This window comes from Cataglyphis hispanica, chromosome 13 (assembly GCF_021464435.1).
Source record: "Cataglyphis hispanica isolate Lineage 1 chromosome 13, ULB_Chis1_1.0, whole genome shotgun sequence".
NCBI lineage: Eukaryota > Metazoa > Arthropoda > Insecta > Hymenoptera > Formicidae > Cataglyphis > Cataglyphis hispanica.
In genome coordinates, this window is record NC_065966.1 from 5,556,089 (window position 1) to 5,578,109 (window position 22,021).

The 22,021-nt window shown below is 36.5% G+C and overlaps 2 protein-coding genes across 8 annotated transcripts in view; one reads left to right on the plus strand and one right to left on the minus strand.

The window, feature by feature from the left end:
• Positions 1-22,021, minus strand: part of LOC126854233 (uncharacterized) — a 177,859-nt gene that overhangs the window by 15,511 nt on the left and 140,327 nt on the right. Inside the window, exon 1 of one of the 5 annotated variants that reach the window (XM_050600758.1) lies at positions 18,772-18,994. The exons of the other annotated variants lie outside the window; for them this stretch is intronic. Coding sequence (XP_050456715.1) covers positions 18,772-18,805 — 34 coding nt within the window. The 5' untranslated portion in view covers positions 18,806-18,994. Of the gene's footprint in view, positions 1-18,771; positions 18,995-22,021 lie in introns of those variants that run through there. 5 annotated transcript variants of the gene reach the window in all.
• The window catches only part of LOC126854223 (hepatic triacylglycerol lipase-like), a 212,463-nt gene that overhangs the window by 3,994 nt on the left and 186,448 nt on the right, over positions 1-22,021 (plus strand). The window lies entirely within an intron of this gene.

A 22,021-nucleotide genomic window follows, 5' to 3' on the forward strand; every position in this document is an offset into this window, starting at 1 on the left:
TTGTTTGCACCGATGGCGGGATTACATCCACGCTTGGTAACACGCCTGGGAACGAACGCGACAGCGACCGATAAACGAAGCTAATTACGACAGTCGAATTAGCTCGGGCGACGGTCGCGAGGATGATGGATGGATGGATGGATCGATCGATCGATCGGTGGATTGATTCGCGAACGATTAAAGCGTGGCGCGTTCCAGCGTCCTCCGCGCGATCATTTGTGCCTGATTGCGCCGCTTATAAAAGTCATCTACATTGGATAAATGCCGTGGACGCGATCAAAATGCACGTCTCACACCTTCTTCCTTTTGCTTTCTCATTGAGGAAGCTTTGCTTTCGCGATGAAATTTTTTTTCCAACAAAGTTTTCTATGCTAATGAGTTTAGAATATTCAGAAACGTCGAAAAATCAGATTTAAAAAAAATGTCCATGCCTGTATGTATGTATGTATATATTTTTAAAAAATATTCATGTATATGTATATATGTATATATATGTATGCACGGAATGTACATTGTATAGTCTTTAATTTCTACAAGTTTTGACATATCGGGCTATTTTTTTTTTTTTATTTGAATAGAATGTCATTAAAAAATAGTTGGTATTGAATTTGGGGAAAGAATTCATTTTTTATAAAATTTTGAAGGATGTTGTAATTTTCGCAAATATTTAAATATCTTCTTCTATGAGAAAGCCAAAATTAGAAAACCCGCTTGCTTTAAAAAGCTTAAGCTTTGTAAGCGAAATAAAATGAAGGGAAAGTAACATGCAAGTCTCTAATCCACACAATTTTTTTTCTCTTTTTAATACAACTACATCGTTTTTCTTTTTTTTTTTTTTTGACGAACGACGCGAATGTCGAAAGATAAAAAGCCACAATTCCCGTTGTAATATGATTAAATTAATAAAGCGCGGAGGACATTATCGGATCGTATTTTACAAAACAAGAGCAATTAACAATATTTTCTTTTACGATGGTGATTCTGTTTTGCTGTTTGACACAATATGTGATGCAGATGAAAACTTCATACTCGCGAGCTTTGTACGCGTAAATTTTTTTTTTTTTTCGGGAATATTGCTCTCTGTATCTAAAAAATCCATATACTCCGAATATATTGTGAAATATAACGATATTTCGACGTGAATGTTGCCCTCCGTAGGCAAATTCTCCATCCATTGCCACCGTTGCCGTATCGATTTTATTTTTCATCATAGGCACTTTCAAGGGAATAATTTCTTCTTCATTGATTTGAGATATTTTAGAGATATTATAATTTAAAATATTATATGTATATATCTGTCAGATTATTCGATTATTATACTTTGCATTTAAAACATATATGTATACGTGAAGACATTATTATTTAAAATTATTTAAAATTTATTTAAAATGACATTTATTTAAAATTTATTTAAAGTAACATTTATATAAAATAAAAAAATTCACACGATTTTTTAGACAAGATATTTTTGAAATGGTAAATTAATGTTCTTGTCATTTTTTCAAGTATTTGAATATTTGTTTAAAGAAGATAAATGTAATTAAAATATTTAAAATAAAAAAATGAAATAAATGGCGTCTTTTTTACAGTATCTATACTTTTTCAATTATAATGCACATAATTAATCTTTAAGTATTGCTTATATTTTTGGTAGTTAAGTACTTAATTTTCCGACCGGATAAGCAGTTTATGAAATTCCGCTATACATATTTCTCTCCGTTCTACTTAGCTGCCGCAGAATTTGACCCAATATCTCTCGTACGACATTGATTTCGTCCCCCATCTCTCCGCTCTTAGATAGAGTTGTGCACTTTGAACGTCCCCGGATCGAAGTACACTTGCTCTATATTTGCAACGAGCTTTCAAGAGTCCAAGTTGCTCGTGTCTTGCATTCATCCTACTATCTCTAAATCCGTGCCTCCTCGAATATGGCAGACAACGTGTAACGACTTTTTACGCGTGAAAATAAATTTAGCCAACTAGATGAAATTGAACGAATTGCTGCGACACGTATAGCGATATTCTAAAGACAAGTGGTTGTTTAAAACTCGAAAAACTTATTTACATATATACATATAAAATTAAATTTTCCATATATTATGCAATATTTGAGAAAAATTATACAGGGTGTTCAAAAAAGGTGGAGATAGCAGAAAATGCTTTATAATTTGGAAATAAATGATTTTTGGTATATTTATTCAGACTTTTTGGATTGTTTTTGAATAATACATGCTCCTAAAATTTGGTACCACTTTTTTTTTTAACGCTCTATATACAATATATACAATATATTTTTATCGCAGAAAAATTTTTAATTTTTTTTCTAACATCATGTAAGAATAAAAGTTTCTCGATGAGATATTTTAAAATTTTATATAGAGACAAGGATAATGTTATTTCTTTTCTGAAAATAATATAAAACATGTAATAATGTAAGAATCTTTCTATCTCTGTTTCTTTTTGTTTTTCTAGATTTAATTTATAAATCGATTATTGACTTAAGAAAATTTAATTATTAACAATTTAATAATATTAAGCTACAAGTGACAAATGTCGTTTGAGACACTTTATATAATTCATTTGACAACCAATCTCTCCCTCCCACTTTCTCTTTCTCTCTCTCTCTCTCTCTCTCTCTCTCTCATACAATTACGGATGCTCTTGCTGGAATGAGTATTTAATTGCCACAGCACTGTATTAACATAGGTATATTACCGCGGAGCAGGAAGTAATTACTTGCTGAGCTTAGCGTAGGAACATTTATTACTTCGGGCGGACCGAGTGTCGTGTTTACCACGGGATGATAATTTTATATCTTAAACGATATCGCACATTCATATATCTGCCACGTGCCTTTAATTAACATCCGATATATTTGCATTCGCGGTTCTCGCCTAGGAAAAGCGGCTTAAGGCTAAATCATCGTTGGATCTTGTGTTTTCGAGTCAAACTCGAGGGTTAAGTCCCGGAGATTGAAACGCGATTAGAAAGCTGCTCTTCAGCGTTTAAGCCGGACTTACACTTTAAGCTGTCGTGGTCAAGCTTTGGATAAATAGTTCTCATCGGATTTTGATACATTTCGCCGCATCGGTCAAGCACTTCTAAGCAAGTTCCTTTTAGACTGACTTTTAGAATTATAGGTGACAAGATTAAAAGGCACATCAAAAGTATCTCCCCGATAAATTAATTATCCTAAACGTGACAATTCTCGTCATGTCTTGATATATAAAATATTTTTTATTATTTCTTGTGATTAGTACGTCACTTTGCTCTCGCGGATAAAATATGCTCTCCATAATAAAATTTTGTAAGCTTGCAATATATTAATTTTATTTACACCTCTTCTTTTATTAGCATAATTATTTTTATTATTTTCTATTTTACGGCAAGCATTTCGCAGGAAAATTTTATTAAAAGAATTATAGATTTGAAAACTTTTTTTGTTATATTAATTTTATCGTATCACTGCATTTCTTTGCATCGTGTTTTTTGAAATTTTTTCATTACCCTGTAATCCAGCATCCGGCAAATTTTTCGATGAATTCAATGACTCGCACAAATATGCGCTATCGCTTATGTATCTCGACGTGAAATGCGATGCGGCTGCATCCGAGACGCGTCGGATGCGCCCGCATAAATAAATTTGCGGTGCTATGGATGCCATTTTCGCGCCGATATATCGCGCATCATACGTGAAAAAGGGCGACGGCGGGTGTTATAGAGCGCCGGATCGAAGATGCCCACAGGAGAGGGGAGGGAGGGAGGGGAGAGAATGAAGCTCGCGAGCGACACAAACTTCGATATTACTTTCCGTTACGGGCCGGAAGTGTTGGATTTATGACGGCAGGGCTCATACGTTGTCGTTCGTGGAATGTCGGATTCATTTTCCATTCGCCGATAAGGTATTTAAGATATTGGCAATAATTAATTTTTTGCTCCCATACTCTTTTTTCCTCTCATCTTTCTCTCTTTGGGAGATAAGGTTTATTCATCTACATTAAAAAATGATATGATTTATCATTAAGTAACAGCTGGATGCAGAAATTATTTATTATTATATTAATAAATAATTAGATATTATTTATTAATATATATATATGTATATATTTATAATTTTTTATCTCTTGAATTTTTTATTTAGTTTTTTTTTACTTTAGTTTTAATTCCTCATTTTTTTTTAAATCTTTTCCCCCCATTTCTTTCATTACGCAAAGCGTTTATGATTATATCTATCGTGTAGATTGTATAAAAAAAAAGCTATTTTATAATGTCTAATTTTTAAAACAATTTATAATGATGTGTGTCAAATCAGTGCACGATTATGATGCTTATAGTCACGGAGACTCAATTTACGGACGAGCTTAATCACTGAACCGCACATATTTCACTCGATTAACATTGGCATTGCTCAATTAATTGTGAAAGCAGTCGCTATTGACAGCACGCTGAACTGTCAATACGCTTGCATGTGTTACTATTTAAGTAATAAATCAATCGGTTATCGCACACGACGCTTGATCGATCGATCGCGGAACGCTATGTGTTCTGTACAATCGTAGCTGTCAATCTTTATTTCTAATATTTTTTTATTTTTATCCAAAAACAAATAGCACATACACTGCAATATTATAATATAAATCTCTAATCTTTTCTATAAATAAATTACACATAGAAACATATATATACATATTTTTTTTTAATATTTCCATATGTATATTCAAATATATGTGTGCGTGTGTTTGTGTGTGTGTGTGTGTGTGTGCGTTTAGGAAATAAATTGATAAATTATGATTGAACATATTTTGCTTCGAAAACAATCTCGCAATCATTATAATCGATAACAATAAAATAAAATTAATTAAATTGGAATAAAAACACAATTGTTTCAAAAAATAATCATAATCCGGTTAAATGGATATTGAAATAATGCTGATTTAAAAAAAAAGTCAAACTGACAACTATGACACATCGTTTTAAAAATAATGTTAATCCAGAAGCTTACTGATTTAGTACCGATCGATTATATTAATCACATAAGATCTCCATTTCTGTCTCTCCCCTTCCCTTCTTGCCACTGCAAGAACCAGCAACCCTTTCCCTTGTCACTGTCTGGCGGCTTGATTTCTTGCCGAAGGAGTTCGGCAAGAAACTTCACTGCCGGAATGGAGACTCGCTCTTTCCCCATTCACTTATCCCGCGAGACTATCCGCGTGCATCAACCGCTACGGGGATATCACCCTCCTCGGCGGGCAGAATCCCACTTAATTCCCACGAAACGCGTAGTGGAATTCTTCATGAGACAAATCGCATCTAGTAATCGGGCAAAGTAATGTGACGCGATATGATATCTTATAAAGAATAAGTGTACGATTTTTTTTATTTTTGAAAATTCCATTAAAAAAAATTTTCTTAAAAATTTGTAAATTTGATAACATTTATAGACCGCGAAAAATTATATATATATATATATATATATATATATATATATATACATATATACTTCAAAATTCAGCTTATATAAAAACGCAACGGTTATCTAAAATAAATATCCGATTCGCCGAGATACCGAAGATAATAGTGAAACCGCTTTTATGATGACAAGGACTGAGAAATTTTATTTGCAACGCTTCTCAAATCTTCCGTATTGATAAGCACTGATCGCCATTGTCGGAACAAAATTAGTAGCAAGACGGTTATACGGACCAACTTCCCGTGGGACCTACTTTCGTATCGACGGCTTGAGAGAGGGAGGCAGCTTTACTATCGGGAGAGGGAGGTTTTCTCAGTTCGGCAAGTTTCGTCAGAGGAAAACAGAGAGAGAGAGAGAGAGAGAGAGAGAGAACGAGAGAAGCCACAAAAGCCCGTAACTTCGTGCCGGCGGCTTTCGAGCGTCGTGTCGGAACGTCGTGCGAGAATTATCTGAATTTCGTGGAAGGGGCGATTGCCGATGGCATACAATCTCTCACCTGTCGTTTCTCCCCCCCCCTCCCCCGCGCTTCCCTCCCACCATCCCCTTCTTCCCCGTCCTTCGATTTGGCGCCTCTTTGCGGGGAGACAGTGGCTCAATTACTACGGGATCTTGGGTATCGGTAATCCCGAGACGGCCAATCGTCGTCGAGGAATCAATCGTACTACCCGGACACCTCCTCGATCGGGCCTCGGGTGTCATCTCGGGTTTTCGAACTCGCGCCCGTCGAAACTATCTGGGAATTTCGTCGCAGTTGGCCGCTCCCGTCCATTATCCTCGTTCCCGCGAAGTTCATTCTCCCGGCCGCCATCCAACCCCCCCCCCTCCCTCCCTCCCTCCCCCGACAGCCCCAGTTTCTCTCCGCGGCGTACGTGTTTCATCTCCCCCTCTTTTTCTCCTTCCGGCGTCGTAGATTGATTCCGCACCCGGGCCGATCTCTCTAACGCCGGGCGTTTTAAAATGTCGATAATGAACCGTCGGCATCGAATCCTCGCGTCGTCCAAGTCGAAGTTGCCAAAGTTGCGCCCTATTGGAATTTCTAACCCGATGGCGTTATGAGGAGCGTCGACGATTTTGCCGGCGCGAACACTCAACGGCGGGATCGCGTAGTCGAAAATTAATGTTCCAGAAACATACACATACACATACTCTCTCTCTCTCTCTCTCTCTCTCTCTCTCTCTCTCTCTCTCATGTTAATATGTGAGAACTTGTAAAAATAAAATTTTGAATGAAAAAAACTGATTTACATACATTTACGCGGAAAATAATATTATACTTAAAAAATGTGAATATATATATATTGATTTTCATTCGAAAATTATTCGACAACTCGTGGAAAAGCGCCGTAGTTTTGGAATAAACTTTTTAAATAAATCCCTTTCGCCCCGAGCATAAAGAATAGTTCTCGAAGTACTTACTTATCCATACGATTTGTCTCGCGAGGAGCGGAAAAATGTCACGTGTTCTGCTTTTATCACATCGCGACAATGTATCTTCTCCCTCGTCTCGTCTTCCTCCACCCTCCCCGCTCCCCCTCGTCTCCTTTTCTCTCGGCGGCCCACACACGTTTCTCATTGTTGTTTTCAAATTGCAACGTCAGTGTATCCTTGTATCCGGCCGTAACTGGGTCCTTTTATAGGACGGGAGCGAGCGCCGCATCATACCCCCCGCGCCCTTTTACAATAGTGCAATGACCGCGAAGCTCCTCTCCCTCCCTCCCCCTCTCCCGCCCCCACTCCTCCGCGCGGGAAGGAGGGTAAACTTTCTTCAAATTGGAATTTTGTTGCAGTTCGCCAGTTCGTCCATTATCCTCGCTTCTTCGGCGGGATCTTCCACTTCGTCCTCGATCTCGCTCAGCTTCAGCTTTTGTTCACGCCGGCCCCCTATTTCCCTCCGCTCCCTCCCCCACCCCTCCCCACTTTTCTCGCGCACTCTTGCTGACTTAGGGTGTTTGCAGTCTATCCGGGACCTTTCAAAGTGTCGATAAGGGATAAACATCGATTTCGCGTAAAGGAGTAAAGTTACTTCAAATTGGAATTTCCTGGCAAATCGCTCTACCTTCGTCGGCGTTCATCCGGCTATTATCCGAAATTTGTCAAACTTCGAATTCTAATTCCCGAGAATACGAGAATGATATTAGAAAGAGTATCGTCTATATATACGATAACTTATTCGTTAATAAATCTTTGATGAAATAGAATTTTTTACAATATAATTTTATTTTTTATTTTGAAAAATGTAAAACTTTCTTATTTTGTCCTTTAATTGCAATTATTTTCTTTGTTTTTTTTTTTTGATCATCAATTATTGTACATTGTAACAGTTATTATTGTATAAATTAATGAGCAATTTAACAGAGTTAATCCGCTGATAATAATTTGCCAAATTTCTCTCTCCACACGATTTACTATCCTGATTAATTATTAATTCCAGAATATTGAATAACGATACTTTTAATGCAATAAAGCACAACGCGATACACGCAAAAATAATAAAAAATATGCATAACGAGAAAAAGTATCATATAACGAGAAAAAAATATACAAAACGTTCGACAAAGTATCAATAATAATCGATTGTGCATGAGAGGAGCAATCAAACGGAACTAATCCTTTGATAATAATTCACCTGGAAGAGGAAAAAATGTATCGCGTAAGAGAAAGAGAGATAACGTGGTAGAGAAAGAAAGAATGTTGTTTTGTTGTGCCATTGTGGTTTGGCAAGAACGGACGGCAATAATAAAACGTGCATTGCCATGGAGTTGAACGAGTCGACGAGCCGAAACGCTCACATGAAGAACGGACAAGCTCTCTCCATATTGAATCACGCGCCGAAGAAAGAGATTCGTAAAAGAAAAGAGAAGAAAGGTATTCCTCGTTGACGCGTCCCCGATAGAATATGAGGAGACCCGATTCAGGATTCTATAGCCTCGTAAAGAAGGTCGGAATTGAGGATGAAACGACGCGCGAAGCGCACGAAAATGATATCGGCACTTCGTTTCTTATAATAAATGATTTTTCTATTTATATTTAAACATATATTTTCCGTAGCTTTTTGCGCGAATAAAAAGAAAAAATAACATATTTCGAATATTATTAAACAAAGTTCGATAAATCTCTAATATGAATTTTATCGATAAATCAAATATCCCCGAAAAATGTATCAAAATTGTTGGAATTAAATGAACACATGTTACAAAATTTATATAAATGTTAAGATACATCTCTCTCTCTCTCTCTCTCTCTCTCCCTCGCTCTCTCTTTCTACATTTTAAGAAATTATTTGCTTTTTTTGCAGTTGATTTCCATTCATGATCAAAAGTTTTTGTTATAAGTTAGGAAAAATATTAATTATCATTATTTTCTTTTACAAAGTCGTTAAAAACCATATTTTTTGATATTTTAGTTCCTTTTATGATCCGGATTTATTTATTTAACTTTTTAAACAGTATAAACGTAAGAAAGATATTTTTTTTTTTGGGAAAAATTTTTTTAAGGGTGGACCAAGTCGAATGCCTCTCTCTCTCTCTCTCTCTCTCTCTCTCTCTCTCTCTCTTTCTTTTGCTTTCTCAAAGAGAAAGATTTATTTTTGTTATAAAATTTTTTTCCAGTTTTCTATGCCAATATTCCAAAACATCGAAAAATAATATTTATAAACTTCTTCAATTTTTGAGATATGGGGCTAAATTTTTAAAAATCGATAGAGTATCATTAAAGAATAGTAATGATTGAATTTGGTGAGAAGGTGAAAGGGTTGATTTTTTTATAAATTTTCGAATTTTTTGAGAAGTGTCTATAATTTTCGTAAATTTTGAGATATCTTCTTTTATGAAGAAGCCCAAATTGAAAAACCCATTTGCATTAAGAAGTTGAAATTTTGTGAGCCAAATAAAAACGATGAAAAATAAATTTCCAATGTGCGCAATTTTCACTTTGTTTTCAAAATTTCTTCGAGAGACAGACGGTTACGTACGAGAAGGAAAATTGTTGGAGTTTCGCGAGAATCAAGTTTCCTCACGCGATCTCGCTCGTTTTTGCAGCTTCGCATGCCATCGATTTGTCGCTTTCAATGCGCGAGATTGGTCGCGTGTAATGCTCGGCGTGCCGTGTCACGCGTGATAAAAACACACGCGAATCGAAAGGCGGTGGCGCGCGCGCGCGCGTCTCGAAAGATCGCTTCTTCCGGCGCGGCGAGAGACGAGAGAAATATTACATAAAGCGTCTAAGTATATTTTCCTTCGAGGTATATTGCTCCCCGGGGAGAAATAACCGAGCCGAATGCGCCGCAACGAGAGTTGCATATAAAGGAGTAGGAGAAAAGGCGAGGAGGCGCAAGAATCGAGCGCGGTTTAATGTATAAGGACGTCTCCCTCTTCCTCCTCCTCCTCCCCCCCCCCTCCCTCTCCCTCTCGTCTTTCCACGATTTTCCGAACATCCGCAGGGAGCTTTTCTTTCCTGCACTTCCTCCTCCTCCTCCTCCTCTTTCTGTCCTCGATCTTGGTGCCAAGATCAGATCGAAACCTAGGCGAGCGAGGAAACCGAAGGCATGAAAAGTCAGTCGCGTGTTCTTCCGCCCGAGAAAGCCGTAACGTCGAGAATGGGGGTTGTGGGACTTTGAGAGGGTGGGCGAGGCTGTTCCGTAGTGATCGAATCTCATGAATTTTTGACGCGATTTTAATCCCACCGCGCGATATCGGGAGAAGGATGTAACTCTCTTTTAGTCGCTTGACGTTAAAATGGAAAATTGCTGTTCAGCGAGTCTCGCTTTTATGGTAACCGGGGAACTTTAAACGACCGTCGAAGACACTTGTTGAATTTTAACACGAATGTAAACGTACATAATAATATAATAAGATATGAAATCTCAGCGTGCATTTATATTTCTGAAAAATTATCGTGAGGCGAATTCCGATGTATTCGAGAAAATAAATGCCATCCGAAATGTCATCTGAATCTTTCTCCATATGTATGTCAAACGCTTGAATTTACGAGACCAATAACGTCCATGATAGAGCCAACATTAAAATTTGTCACGCGCGTGCACTTTCATTGTTGTTGCCGCCGTCATGATTTATCTTCCTCGCGCGCTTTGGAATTTTTCTGACGTGCGGAGGCGCCCGCGGAAATTCACCTGCCATCGTTTGTCTACACGACGACGCGAAATGCACTGTACACGTGTCAGACACGACGACCGTGCTCCACGTCAGCGCATCTTTTAAATGCGTCTGTCGGCTCCGTCTCCGACGTCACGTTTGCACGCCAAAATTTGCATCAAGCAGTGCCTCTTTGCGTAAAATCCGTACGTTCGCGCCGTCAAAATGTATATTTCGCCAACTCGAATAATCCAAGTATACGCGAACGCTCGTCGAATTCCGCGGGTAGCTAAAATCTAATTTAAAACATTTACGTTAATGGTAAAACGAAAATTTCAGGAGTCAATATTTTGCATAAAAATTATTATCTGTGATAGCTGAACCTATCCTAAATTTTCATTAAAATAAAAATTATATATTTTGTATTAATTAAATATTATTTCGAGATTTAAAAAAAAAGAGAAAAAGAGAGAGCTTAATATTTAGCTAGATATTTTTAGCTAAATATTTTTCGTCTGTTAAATCGTATATAGTTGATTAAAATTTTTTATTAAAGGAAAAAATCGAGGCAAATTATAAAATAAAATTGATTTTGATATATTATATCATTTAATATATATCGTAGAAAATACATTGGTTTTTTTTTACTCCGACTATTTTAATTATCGCGACAATCAATGCGTGTGGCTCCTCTGTATGCAAATTTCGCCGTTAAAGTGTTTTCGCATCGCAAAGACAGTCCTTTGAAGAGCGCCGCAAATTTTCGTCTCGTTACCGATCGAAATGTACCGTCAGACAGAGAGAGAGAGAGAGAGAGAGAGAGAGAGAGAGAGAGAGAGAGAGAGAGAGAGAGAGAGAGAGAGAGAGAGAGAGAGAGAGAGAGAGAGAGAGAGAGAGAGAGAGAGAGACACTTTGATGCTAATTGCGCGACGTTACGTTATGCACACCTCCGTGGGTTTCGCCAGGAATGCGCTGCTTTCCATGCACTTTGCCATGCAGCGAATAAATTTTGCGGCCGGCGGTTTCTCGGTTAAACCGCCATGCGGCCTTTGTCCTCTTCGCGCGCGGAAAGTGTAAGTTTTTGCTAAAGAGCGTGCACGTAGCTCGCAGCTTTCGCAGTTAATTAATTAGCTGTAGACAGAAGTGTGTAGCTACTGTGTAACGAAAGCGTGAAAAACACAGAGATCTCATGAAACCATATTTGTCCTTCTTTTTTGTCTGATAAAAGATTGAGAGAAAGAGGAAAAGAGAGAGAAAAATGTTTCAATCGGAATCTGCCTCTTACTTATCTCTTAAATATCAATTTAATTATTCTGTCAAATTAGAGTGTCATTTTTTTAATATGCGTATTTATAATCTGGGATTATTGGGATGTGCATTAAGTATGTATGTGTGATATGTCGAAACATTGATAAAAGCATGAAAATTTCATAGATTGTTTTATTATTTCTCTTGAATATCTATGCAAAAACTTAAGCACAATTCTCTTAACGGTTTGCAAATTATTTAAGTTTAAAGTTACTATTGATTCTCATGGAAAATTTGATAAGGAACTTATCAGCTTATTAATAAATTTGATAAGGAAGAAACATTGCCAACAAAATAAAAAATTTTACATATATTAAGAAAACTCTAGTCAATATTTGTTGCAAAATTTAATTTAAATCCATTTATTTGTTTAAAAATTATTTACTAATAATTATGGAAAAATATTATTTTTCTCTCTCTTTTTCTGCAAATCGCTTGCTTTTTTTTGTTTCTTGCAGTTGATTTCAGGGAATATTCACGATCAAAAATTTTTGTCATAGGAAGATATTAATTAGAAAAGATATTAATTATATAATGAATATACTTAATTATATAATTATTTTCTTTTACTAAGACGTCAAAAACTATATTATTTTGTGATAATTTAATTTTTTTTATAATCCGGATTTATTTATTTGACTTGTCAAGCAGTCTAAACGTAAGAAAGATTTTTTTTTTTTAATTTTGACGTTTTTTGCTATTATTATAGAGTCAAAACATGTTTAAAAAAATATAAGATTGATTCTACGATTGACGAAATGTGATCAGAAGCTATTTTTTTTTCTATTTTTATAACTTTCGAGATTGATCTACTTCGCCAAGAAAATTGCGGGAAAGTCCCGAGATCCCCTCCCCCTCCCCCTCCCCCCGTTCCGGAGTCAAGAAGTTTGACGTATCACCGCCATTCGTGTTCCATTTCGACGTTTCTTGACCGACGATAGTATTGCCTGATGGTACAATTTCTCGCGCGCAAAAATACGGAAAAATCTTAGCGAGACCGATTGCGCCAGTGTGTTTCGGCGTGTCGTTGAATTCGACATCTTTTTGCCGGCCTCGCCTTAATCGATATCCTCCGGGTCGGGATTCACGTCGTGATCCGAAACGTATTCTTTCCACGGTAGAGTGGGAAATTGAGACTGTGCATCCATCATCCTCGGCAGCCGTCGTCTTAAAAGAAAACCAACGGCAAGGGGGGAGCGGGAGGGGGGAGGAGGGTCGCTTCACGGTCCAGCGTAGCCGAGATGACGGCCTCGCCGAACTAAGGTAAATGTTGTCTCTACCTGGCTCACCGAGCTAGGTAGAGCGGCAGTGTCAACAGATCCTCTTCCGGTTATATTTAACGTTTTTCTCGACATCGCGAGAAGAAGCGAGTAGCCGCACTCTAGAGCACGAGGACATAAACCTGTGTCCTAGGAAGCGGCCGAGAGATTTTCCTCTCGCGAGATTTTCTCTTTTTCCGATATTAAAGCATCGGCCAACATCGTACACGTACATATGCGGCGATTTGTGTTTATTTCGCGCGTGACATATTAATGGCGAGATTAATCTTGATTTATCTTGATCTTACAGCAGCCGCTCGAAATTGCAAAGCAGCGCAAAAATCGTCCGGCTTCTCTGGATTCGCAAATTACTCATTCCTCCTTTTCTCTCCCCCCTTCTCCATTTCTTTTTTTTTTTACCCTCCATTTCTTTGATTTAGTTTCTTAATCTGTATTGTTGCTGGACATATTCCTGCTACTTGTTCCGTTTTCCTCTTTTCCTTTTTTTTTTAGATTCGCTTCTGCTGTTGACTCCGCGCAAGCTTGTTTTCTTTATAAATTTTCGGCGTTTGTTCATTGCTTTATTTTTTTAGTGGACACGCTGCCAAGTCTCAAAGAGCTTTCGAAAATCTCTGAAGACAAGAATATTACAGAGAATGAATTTTGTTCGCTTGTAACGAGTTGGCCGTTACACGTTTCATAGGACAATATATCTCATCGGATATGATTAAAGCTTAAATCGCAATAGGGAAGTGGAAAGTATTAATTCTCGAAGTACGTACATTGAAATAGTTCGAATGTCCCGGACAACGGGAAAAGTTTTCGCTGCTGGCATGCGCAGCGCTTTAAATGATTTTATTTTCGAAAAAGCCATTTAATAACGTTCTCCGGCCGCGTGTTCTCTCTCTCTCTCTCTCTCTCTCTATCTCCCTTCCACGAGGAAATCTAAAATTCAAAAATTCGCAGAATTGAAACGCGGGGACTCGAGATGAAATGGCTGCGAAGTTCCGACGAATCAACGAGCGACGAAAAAAAAACCGAGTCGTTGATTAAAGACTTTTTTACATTCCCCTTTGGCCTTTGACGTTCCGCCCGAACGGCTCTCTCGATACGCACGACGTTTCTCGAAAGCGTGCGGGGGATCGATCGACTTCAAAGAAGTCTTTTCTACTTTCTAGGAGCGCCTCTGTTCGTGATCGGGACGGACTCCTTTCGCACACCCGCATGTGTCCATCGAGAGAATCATATTCCGTTTCATTCCATCAGTATATGAGAGATTCTATCGAGGTGATTTTTGTTTTCCTCGCGATTTTCTGCACGTGAAGCATACACGAAAATTGGACGCGTTATTTCTCGATATTTACTAAAAAAAAAAAAATGAATGAATATTTATATATATTTGTGACATGTATTTTTTTTGTTAAAGTATATCTCCTGTTGAGTAAACATAAATGTGCACGTTAGTGCATGAAGTGAACTTGGATCGGTATATCCAGCGAACTTAAGGGAATTAAGCCGCGTTTGGAATGTCACAGTCCTAGTTAATTAAGGGCGCTTTCTAGGAGTTGATTGCACTAACTTTCATTAGTAGTGACTCGGATTGACTAAATATTGTCTACTTGTCTATGCCACAGATAGGTCTGTAATCTGGGAAGGAATAGGAAATTACTAACAAGAAGGTTTAATTCAGACTGATTTTGCAAGCCATATATAGCCGGTGAATCAAACCGATTTGACAATAATTGATGATCTTAACAGGATTAAAAAATAATAAAGAAAGGACAAATTTATTACGTGCAAATCGAATGTACCTCAGAGTACTTAATGAAAACATTCTGAGTGAGAAAATCTCAAAGTTGTTTTTATCTTATCACGAATAAGCGTACATACAAATTACCGTCTTATATTTTAGATTTTTTTATATATTTATATTGCAGAAAATATTGACAAGAAAGTAGATACAAATCATAAGCGGGCGATAAAGTCGGGCGGTTAAATAAAGCCACGTAGTCACGAAAGAAATAGACTTTTCTCGAGAACGAACAGCCACTTGAGCTCTTTCGTATAAGAGATTCGATCTTATCTTCCGGATACTAGGATTGCTAGGATCGCGTCCGAGGCTCTGTATATGGCCTGTCCGTCCCAGCGGCTCATATATTTCTCAAGCGTTTCCTTCACGGACGAGCGAGTTGCGAGGGTTAAGCGTCCCCGGATCTCTCGGAGTAGCGGACAAGAAGAGGAGGAGGAGGAGGAGGAGGAGGAAGGACACGAGGGCCAACAAATGATGGTCCTGATGGACGGCAGAAATGGCTTTTCAATGTCCACTGGACGCGAGTCCATTTCGCGTTTTTCTGACGAGACAATCCGGACGGCGATTGGTTTTTCGGCTCTAACGGCCTCGATTACGCAGACGCGGTCATCCATCCCGACCCCGGGGAGTAAACGCTGCAGTTTGCTTAAAACCCTCGTGCCTCGAACCCTACGTACCTGAAACATTCATTCTATACGGAGAGGAGAATGGCGCTCTCGCTGATGCGCTTCGTCGCGGGAGATTTACCTACCTACCTATTCGCCACGGCCTCGTTCTCGCGAGAATACGTTTCTTGATAAATAATGGAGCTAGCACACACGCCAAGAGACAATGCGCCTATGGTTTTCGCGTCTACGTCGGTTAGATTAAACCTTTGCGAATTAAATCGGGCTTGGTGAGAGAACACTGTATTTACAGAGAGCTCGGTTTACTTCGTACAGGTTACATATTTCTTAAAATTTCATATTTATTTACAACAGAGATATGAACAATTATTTTTAGAGGCAAATAATAAGGATACAATTTTATTAACGACTGAAAATTCTTTTACAATAAATTAAACTTTGTTTATGAAAATAAATAACTCGCTCCCGAATTAAAAAAAAAAAATTAAAAAAAAAATAATCTAAAACAAATTGATGAGAAGAACTTCTAAATCTTATTTTAGTTTGAAAAATATATCTATGCCTATGATCCTTAGATATGAGCAATTATTTTTAGAGGCAAATAATAAAGATGCAATTTCATTAACTGAAAATTCTTTTATAACAAATTAAACTTTGTTCATGAAAACAAATAACTCGTTCCCGAATTAAAAAAGAAATTAAAAAAAAAATAATCTAAAACAAATTGATGAGAAGAACTTCTAAATCTTATTTTAGTTTGAAAAATATATCTATGCCTATGATCCTTAGATATGAACAATTATATTTAGAGGCAAATAATGATATAATTTTATTAACGACAGAAAATTCTTTTACAACAAATTAAACTTTGTTTATGAAAACAAATAACTCGTCCCCGAATTAAAAAAAAAATAATTAAAAAAAAATAATTGTCTAAAATAAATTGAGAAGAACTTCTAAATCTTATATTTCAGTTTGAAAAATATATCTACGCCTATGATCCTTAGCGAGGATTTCCACCCTTACGAGTTATAGAAATCAAAGGGTCTCGATCTTTTTTGTCAAGCCCTAGAGGTCTTCCATAGGTCCGCTTCAACGTTTCTCATCCCGACAAGGGGTCGAAAGCTCAGCGATCAGGGCGAGCTTAAAGTCGTAACGTTTGCGGTTCACTTTTGCAGCGATCGCCGCGAGATTTATCACGGCATTCCATTCGATTCGCAGTTCCTGAGGGCTCGAAATGCCCAGGGCCTTCGGCCGGTCGGAGGCCATCGCTTATCGAATAACCTTTCTCATTTGTTTTCCCATTTCTCTTATCCTCTTGCAAGTTTCTTCGTACTTAATTAATGGACAAGGAGATGGACCCTGAATTTATAGTTGCGGCCAACCATAATGAGGATAGCGTTATTAATAACATTGTACCTCTAATGTGGTCTCTCGTTGCGTTATGTTAGTGACTGGCCATTAATCAAAGACAAACTCAATTTTATGTGCGAGTCTTGAAAGTCTAGTAAAATTTCTCGATCTCATTAGTTCTTTTTTTCTTTCTTTACAGATGACATTGTGAACAGATTTTTATTATTGTGTAAAATAATTTGAAAATTTTCGAAATTTATTACTAGTTATTATTCGTGCTATTAATAATTTTATAAAGTTCTCTATAAAACTTTATCAAAAAATTTTATAGACCTTATTAATAACTGTCAAAAAATAAAAAAATTATTACACGTGTTTGACAAGTTTAAATATTAAAAATTCCTAACGTATATAAATAATTTAGAAAAATCCGAAATAATTTTCTATAGAAATAGGAATAATTTTAAAGGATCGTTTTCGAGAAATCTAAATAATTAAAATTCGGATTCATCTCGAGAAGAAAACGTTCTATAAAACGATGCAACAGCAATGACTATCATGTCTAGCGTTTCCGACGTAGTTTTAGTGCGAACGAATAATAAATGAGATATCGTCCGATTCGAGGCACGCATTTCGATCGGCCCTTGTCTGTATTCATAGCGCTCGCGCTCGCGAAATATCTCGCGGCGTTTCTGGTCCTGGGAGTTATCAAGGTATGTGTGAAGAAACAAATCGAATAACGGTAATGCCATTTTCCGGCGACGAAGAGGTGGAGAGGGATGGGGCGGGGGGAGGGGGAGGGGGAAAAGGAGAAGAGAAGGAAAAAGAAGCAGACGTGTAGGAAAAATTCAGTCTAGCGAAATGGCAGTAGCTATACAATAGCCTTTTCCTCCCTTGCGTCTTGCCTGAATGATAAATTCGATATATTTTTCCACGGTCCCCCGCCCCGCCCCTCCCCCCTCTCTCCTACGAGAGTCGCCTTCGAAGGATTCTGCGAAGGATACGCTACTAATGACATATCCGCAAGATGCATTCCCGATATCGCGCGCGCATCACACGCGTTGCATCTATATGCAATTGCATCGGTGATGATGCTGTCTATTAAAAATACGTGTGTGTGTGTGTGTGTGTGTGTGAGGCGTGTCTTTCTTCCACAGGTGACTATTATTCGATTTTGATCACGATTTATCATAGTACAAATAAATATGAAATGCGATGAAAAAAAATACCGAGCTACTATTTTGACATTTCTCGCAGGTAAAGAATGAGAAAATCTTGGTTACATACATTTTTGTGTGTGTGCTTTTAAAATAAATTTGTTTTATATCATTTATCAATAAATAAACATCTTTTTTTCTTTATGTATTTATTAATAATTCGAGAATTTGGTAGATACTTATATAAATAAAAAGGACAAAGCGATATGCAATTTCTGCAATGACGACCGTTCAATATTTTATAAAGAGAAGAATGTCTTATGGTTTTTTTTTTTTTTCATTTTTTAAAAGTAATATATTAAACTCGCGTTAAAAAAATTATATATATATATATATATATATATATATATATATATATATACTATTACTAACTGAAATATATATTCATATATAGTTATTAACTAAAAGATATTCATACTGTCACTAACACTCTTCAAACTATAATACGCGATGACAGCGATGACAGCTGACCATGACCAACGTAAGCGCAGTGAAAGAATCAATCGATTTTGCGGAAAGGAACAATGACATTTCATATATTCGGATATTAATTAAATATGCTTTCTCAAGAATAGAAAGAAGCGATCAATTAATCTCGAGTAATGAATAATGAATTAAATTAGTTATAAATTGCTCACTTCGAGGTTGCTCCGCAGTCGTTTGATGTGTCATTGGGTCTTCTTTCTCACTTTATGTTTTATCCTTCTTTGCACATGATTACGACACTCGCGTAATTACGATCGTTTCGATACACTTGTGAATTAATGGCTAATTATAATAAACGTAGTCTCGAGATATAATCCGACGATATAATACACCTCGAGCCTCGATCTTCCCATTCAAGTTTCGTCGCATGACTGACGATAGGTTGAGCGCGAATATCAACATTATATTGTACACAGGAAAAGCCAAAGGCCAAAGTCGAGTGACAACAATTCGATAAACATTAGTACGCACTATATCTTGTAAACACCAAGGCCGCATACCAACCGATTTGTTATAGCTCCGAATAATATTTAATATGTGTATTATTATATATATGTATAAATTCCGGATTGAATGTTTGTGTATGTGTGTGTGTGTGTGTTTGTCTGTATTTTACGTTAAATAAAATTTATTTATTTTTATTAAAAAAATATTTATATGTAAATTAATATAGTGTTATTGCTTTACATCAAATTTTTATTTTTCAAAAGAAATAAAACTCATATGACGTTAAGAGATCAAGATTTTCTTTTTCATTTTAATAAAATTATTTTATTTTAAAAATATGGCAATATATTTTTTTTCTTTGATTTATTAAAATCACGTAAATTCCTTTCGGGATGTAAACGAGGAAAATAATAATAATAAATTATGAAATATTTATCTTCACGTTTAAATAGCGTTTAAATGTTTATCTTATCAGAAATGTGAAATAAAGATAAATTTTATTTATCTATAATTTATTTTTGGTTTATTATATATTATAAATGGCAGCGCGTACTCTTATAGTGTCTTAGTAATTATATAATAGACAATTTTTTGCGCGAATTAATTGTTTTCATATCAATTAAAAATAAACTTGCCTTTAATTTTAATTCGAGTTAGAAAAGAAATACTTGATAAATTTAAAATTAATTAATATGAGAAAATACTTTTAACTGACAATTCCATCAAATTTTTTTGAAAAAAAATCGATTCGACAAAGTAAAGAAGCTTTAAGCTATTAAAACGATCAAGTTTCGAATGCTCGTGTCAGTCGTGCATATTTAGTGTCGGTCGAACTTATGGACGCCTCTTGAAAGAAAAGAGAGAGACGTCCATGGTTCAAAACCCACACAACAACTGCTTCCATACGCGAGTAGGGTGATGATACATTATTAAGTTAGAATGGGGAAAAAGACTTTTTCTTTACCACAGTCCAGCTCCATGTTCGCCTCTCAATGGTGTACATAGGCGTTTTCAACTGTGGAGATAAAATGTCTGGGCGCTATATTCTAAAATATATACCATTATTCTAGAATACAAGTACCAGCGACAAAAATTTTTTCTAATATTTTTTTTTTTATATTTTTATGCCATATTTAAAATATAAATAAAATATCTCGTTAAATGCAAATTAAATATAAAAATTATTAAATATAAAAGTAAAAATTTGATTAAATAGAAATCGGAAAAAGAAAGATATTTTAATTTTTCATAATACATTTATAAAGACGCGGCGCGCGTTTCTGAAAATCAGCGATATATTATGATTTCGCTAGTTAAAAATAATATTTTCGTTATATGTGCCTTCGCCCTTATCGCCAGTCCCGACGCTGGTTGCAGCTACCGGTAATCCAGCGACCGCCGTCGCAATTTTCGAGGCCATAGCTAGTTTCCCTTCTTTCCCTTCCCGCAGCTGCGGAAAAATATTGGCGTTTCATGCTCGAACTGGCTGAAGTGACTCGGAATGAAATAGGATTACTTCGCAATTACACGCGACCTGCTGATATGAAATAACACTCCTCTCCCTTCGCGAACCTCGAAAATCTGCATAATTAAGACACTCAAACGAATCGCACCTCATCGTCGAATTTTCGCGGAATTACGCGAAACGCTACATAAGAATTTTCAATCCGGTTGATCGTCGCGAGGACGTTATGATTTTATAGTGATTAAAAAATCTGGAAATTTATTAAGAGAACGCGATGACGAGGATAGCTGGATATGGTGAGCTGTGGAGGGGCAATGAAAAGGAAATAACGAAAAAAGCCGGCGAGGAGGGAAGAGGCGACCGCATGTAACGCGGCGAGCGTAACGTAATGAAAAACCGGTCAGTCGTATCGGCAACATTTTTCTTGGGTTTGCCCGACGAGCAAACAGGCGAGCTTACCGATCCGATAAACCCAATAAATGCAGTTTGTAGGCTATGGCGCTCCGGGCATCGGCTAATCGCGCACGATGCAACAAAACGACGCTGCTACTTTTCCGCGTACACGTGTATCGGACAAAGCGCTCCTTGTATGTATATGTATAAATATATATGTATATATATATATATATATATATATATATATATATGTACATATATGTGTGGTTGAGGCAGGATGCGGGCGTATCGGAACGCTCGCAATCGATACACAAATCCGAGCCGAGTACACGCGAGAACGCGATATATTCCCTTTTTATCCCTGTTTCTTTTTTCTTTTTTTTTTTTTCCCCCTCCCAATCGCCGCTCTCGTTGCGCGAAATTTATCTGCGGTTATTTTTCGCTTTGCTTGCTGCGATTCCGCGGTTCGGAGTCAACCTCGTTTTCCATCTCACTCGCAGAATTTTCTAATTAATAACGATGATTATAATTGTAAAGAATATATGTGAGGATATTTTTGGGAAAAATTGAATGCGCGAGAAAAATCGAAGCGACAGTTTTTATGAGAGAGTCAATTAAGAATGTATGTGTCAAGTGTCAAAACATTGAGAAAAACATCAAAATTTCGAGATTATTTCTTCTGAAAAAAAAAACCATAATTCTTAGCATTGTAACATTTATTGACAAAATTATTTGACAAGGAAAAAACGTTGCGAAAGAAATAAAAATTTTCGCATATATTAAGAGAACTCTATAATGAATATTTATACGAAACTTTATTAGATCCACTTACTCGTTTAAAAATTATTTACTAAAAATTGTAAAAAAAATCTCTCTCTCTCTCTTTCTGCAAATTACTCGTTTTTTATTTCTTGTAGTTGACTTTAGGGAATATTCATCATCAAAAGTTTCTATCATAAATTAGGAAAAATATTAATTACAAATATTTTCTTTTACAAAGACGGTAAAAATCATATTATTTTGTCATACTTTAATTTTTTTTATAATTCCGATTTATTTATTTGATGTTTCAAACTGTATAGTTGTAAAAAACA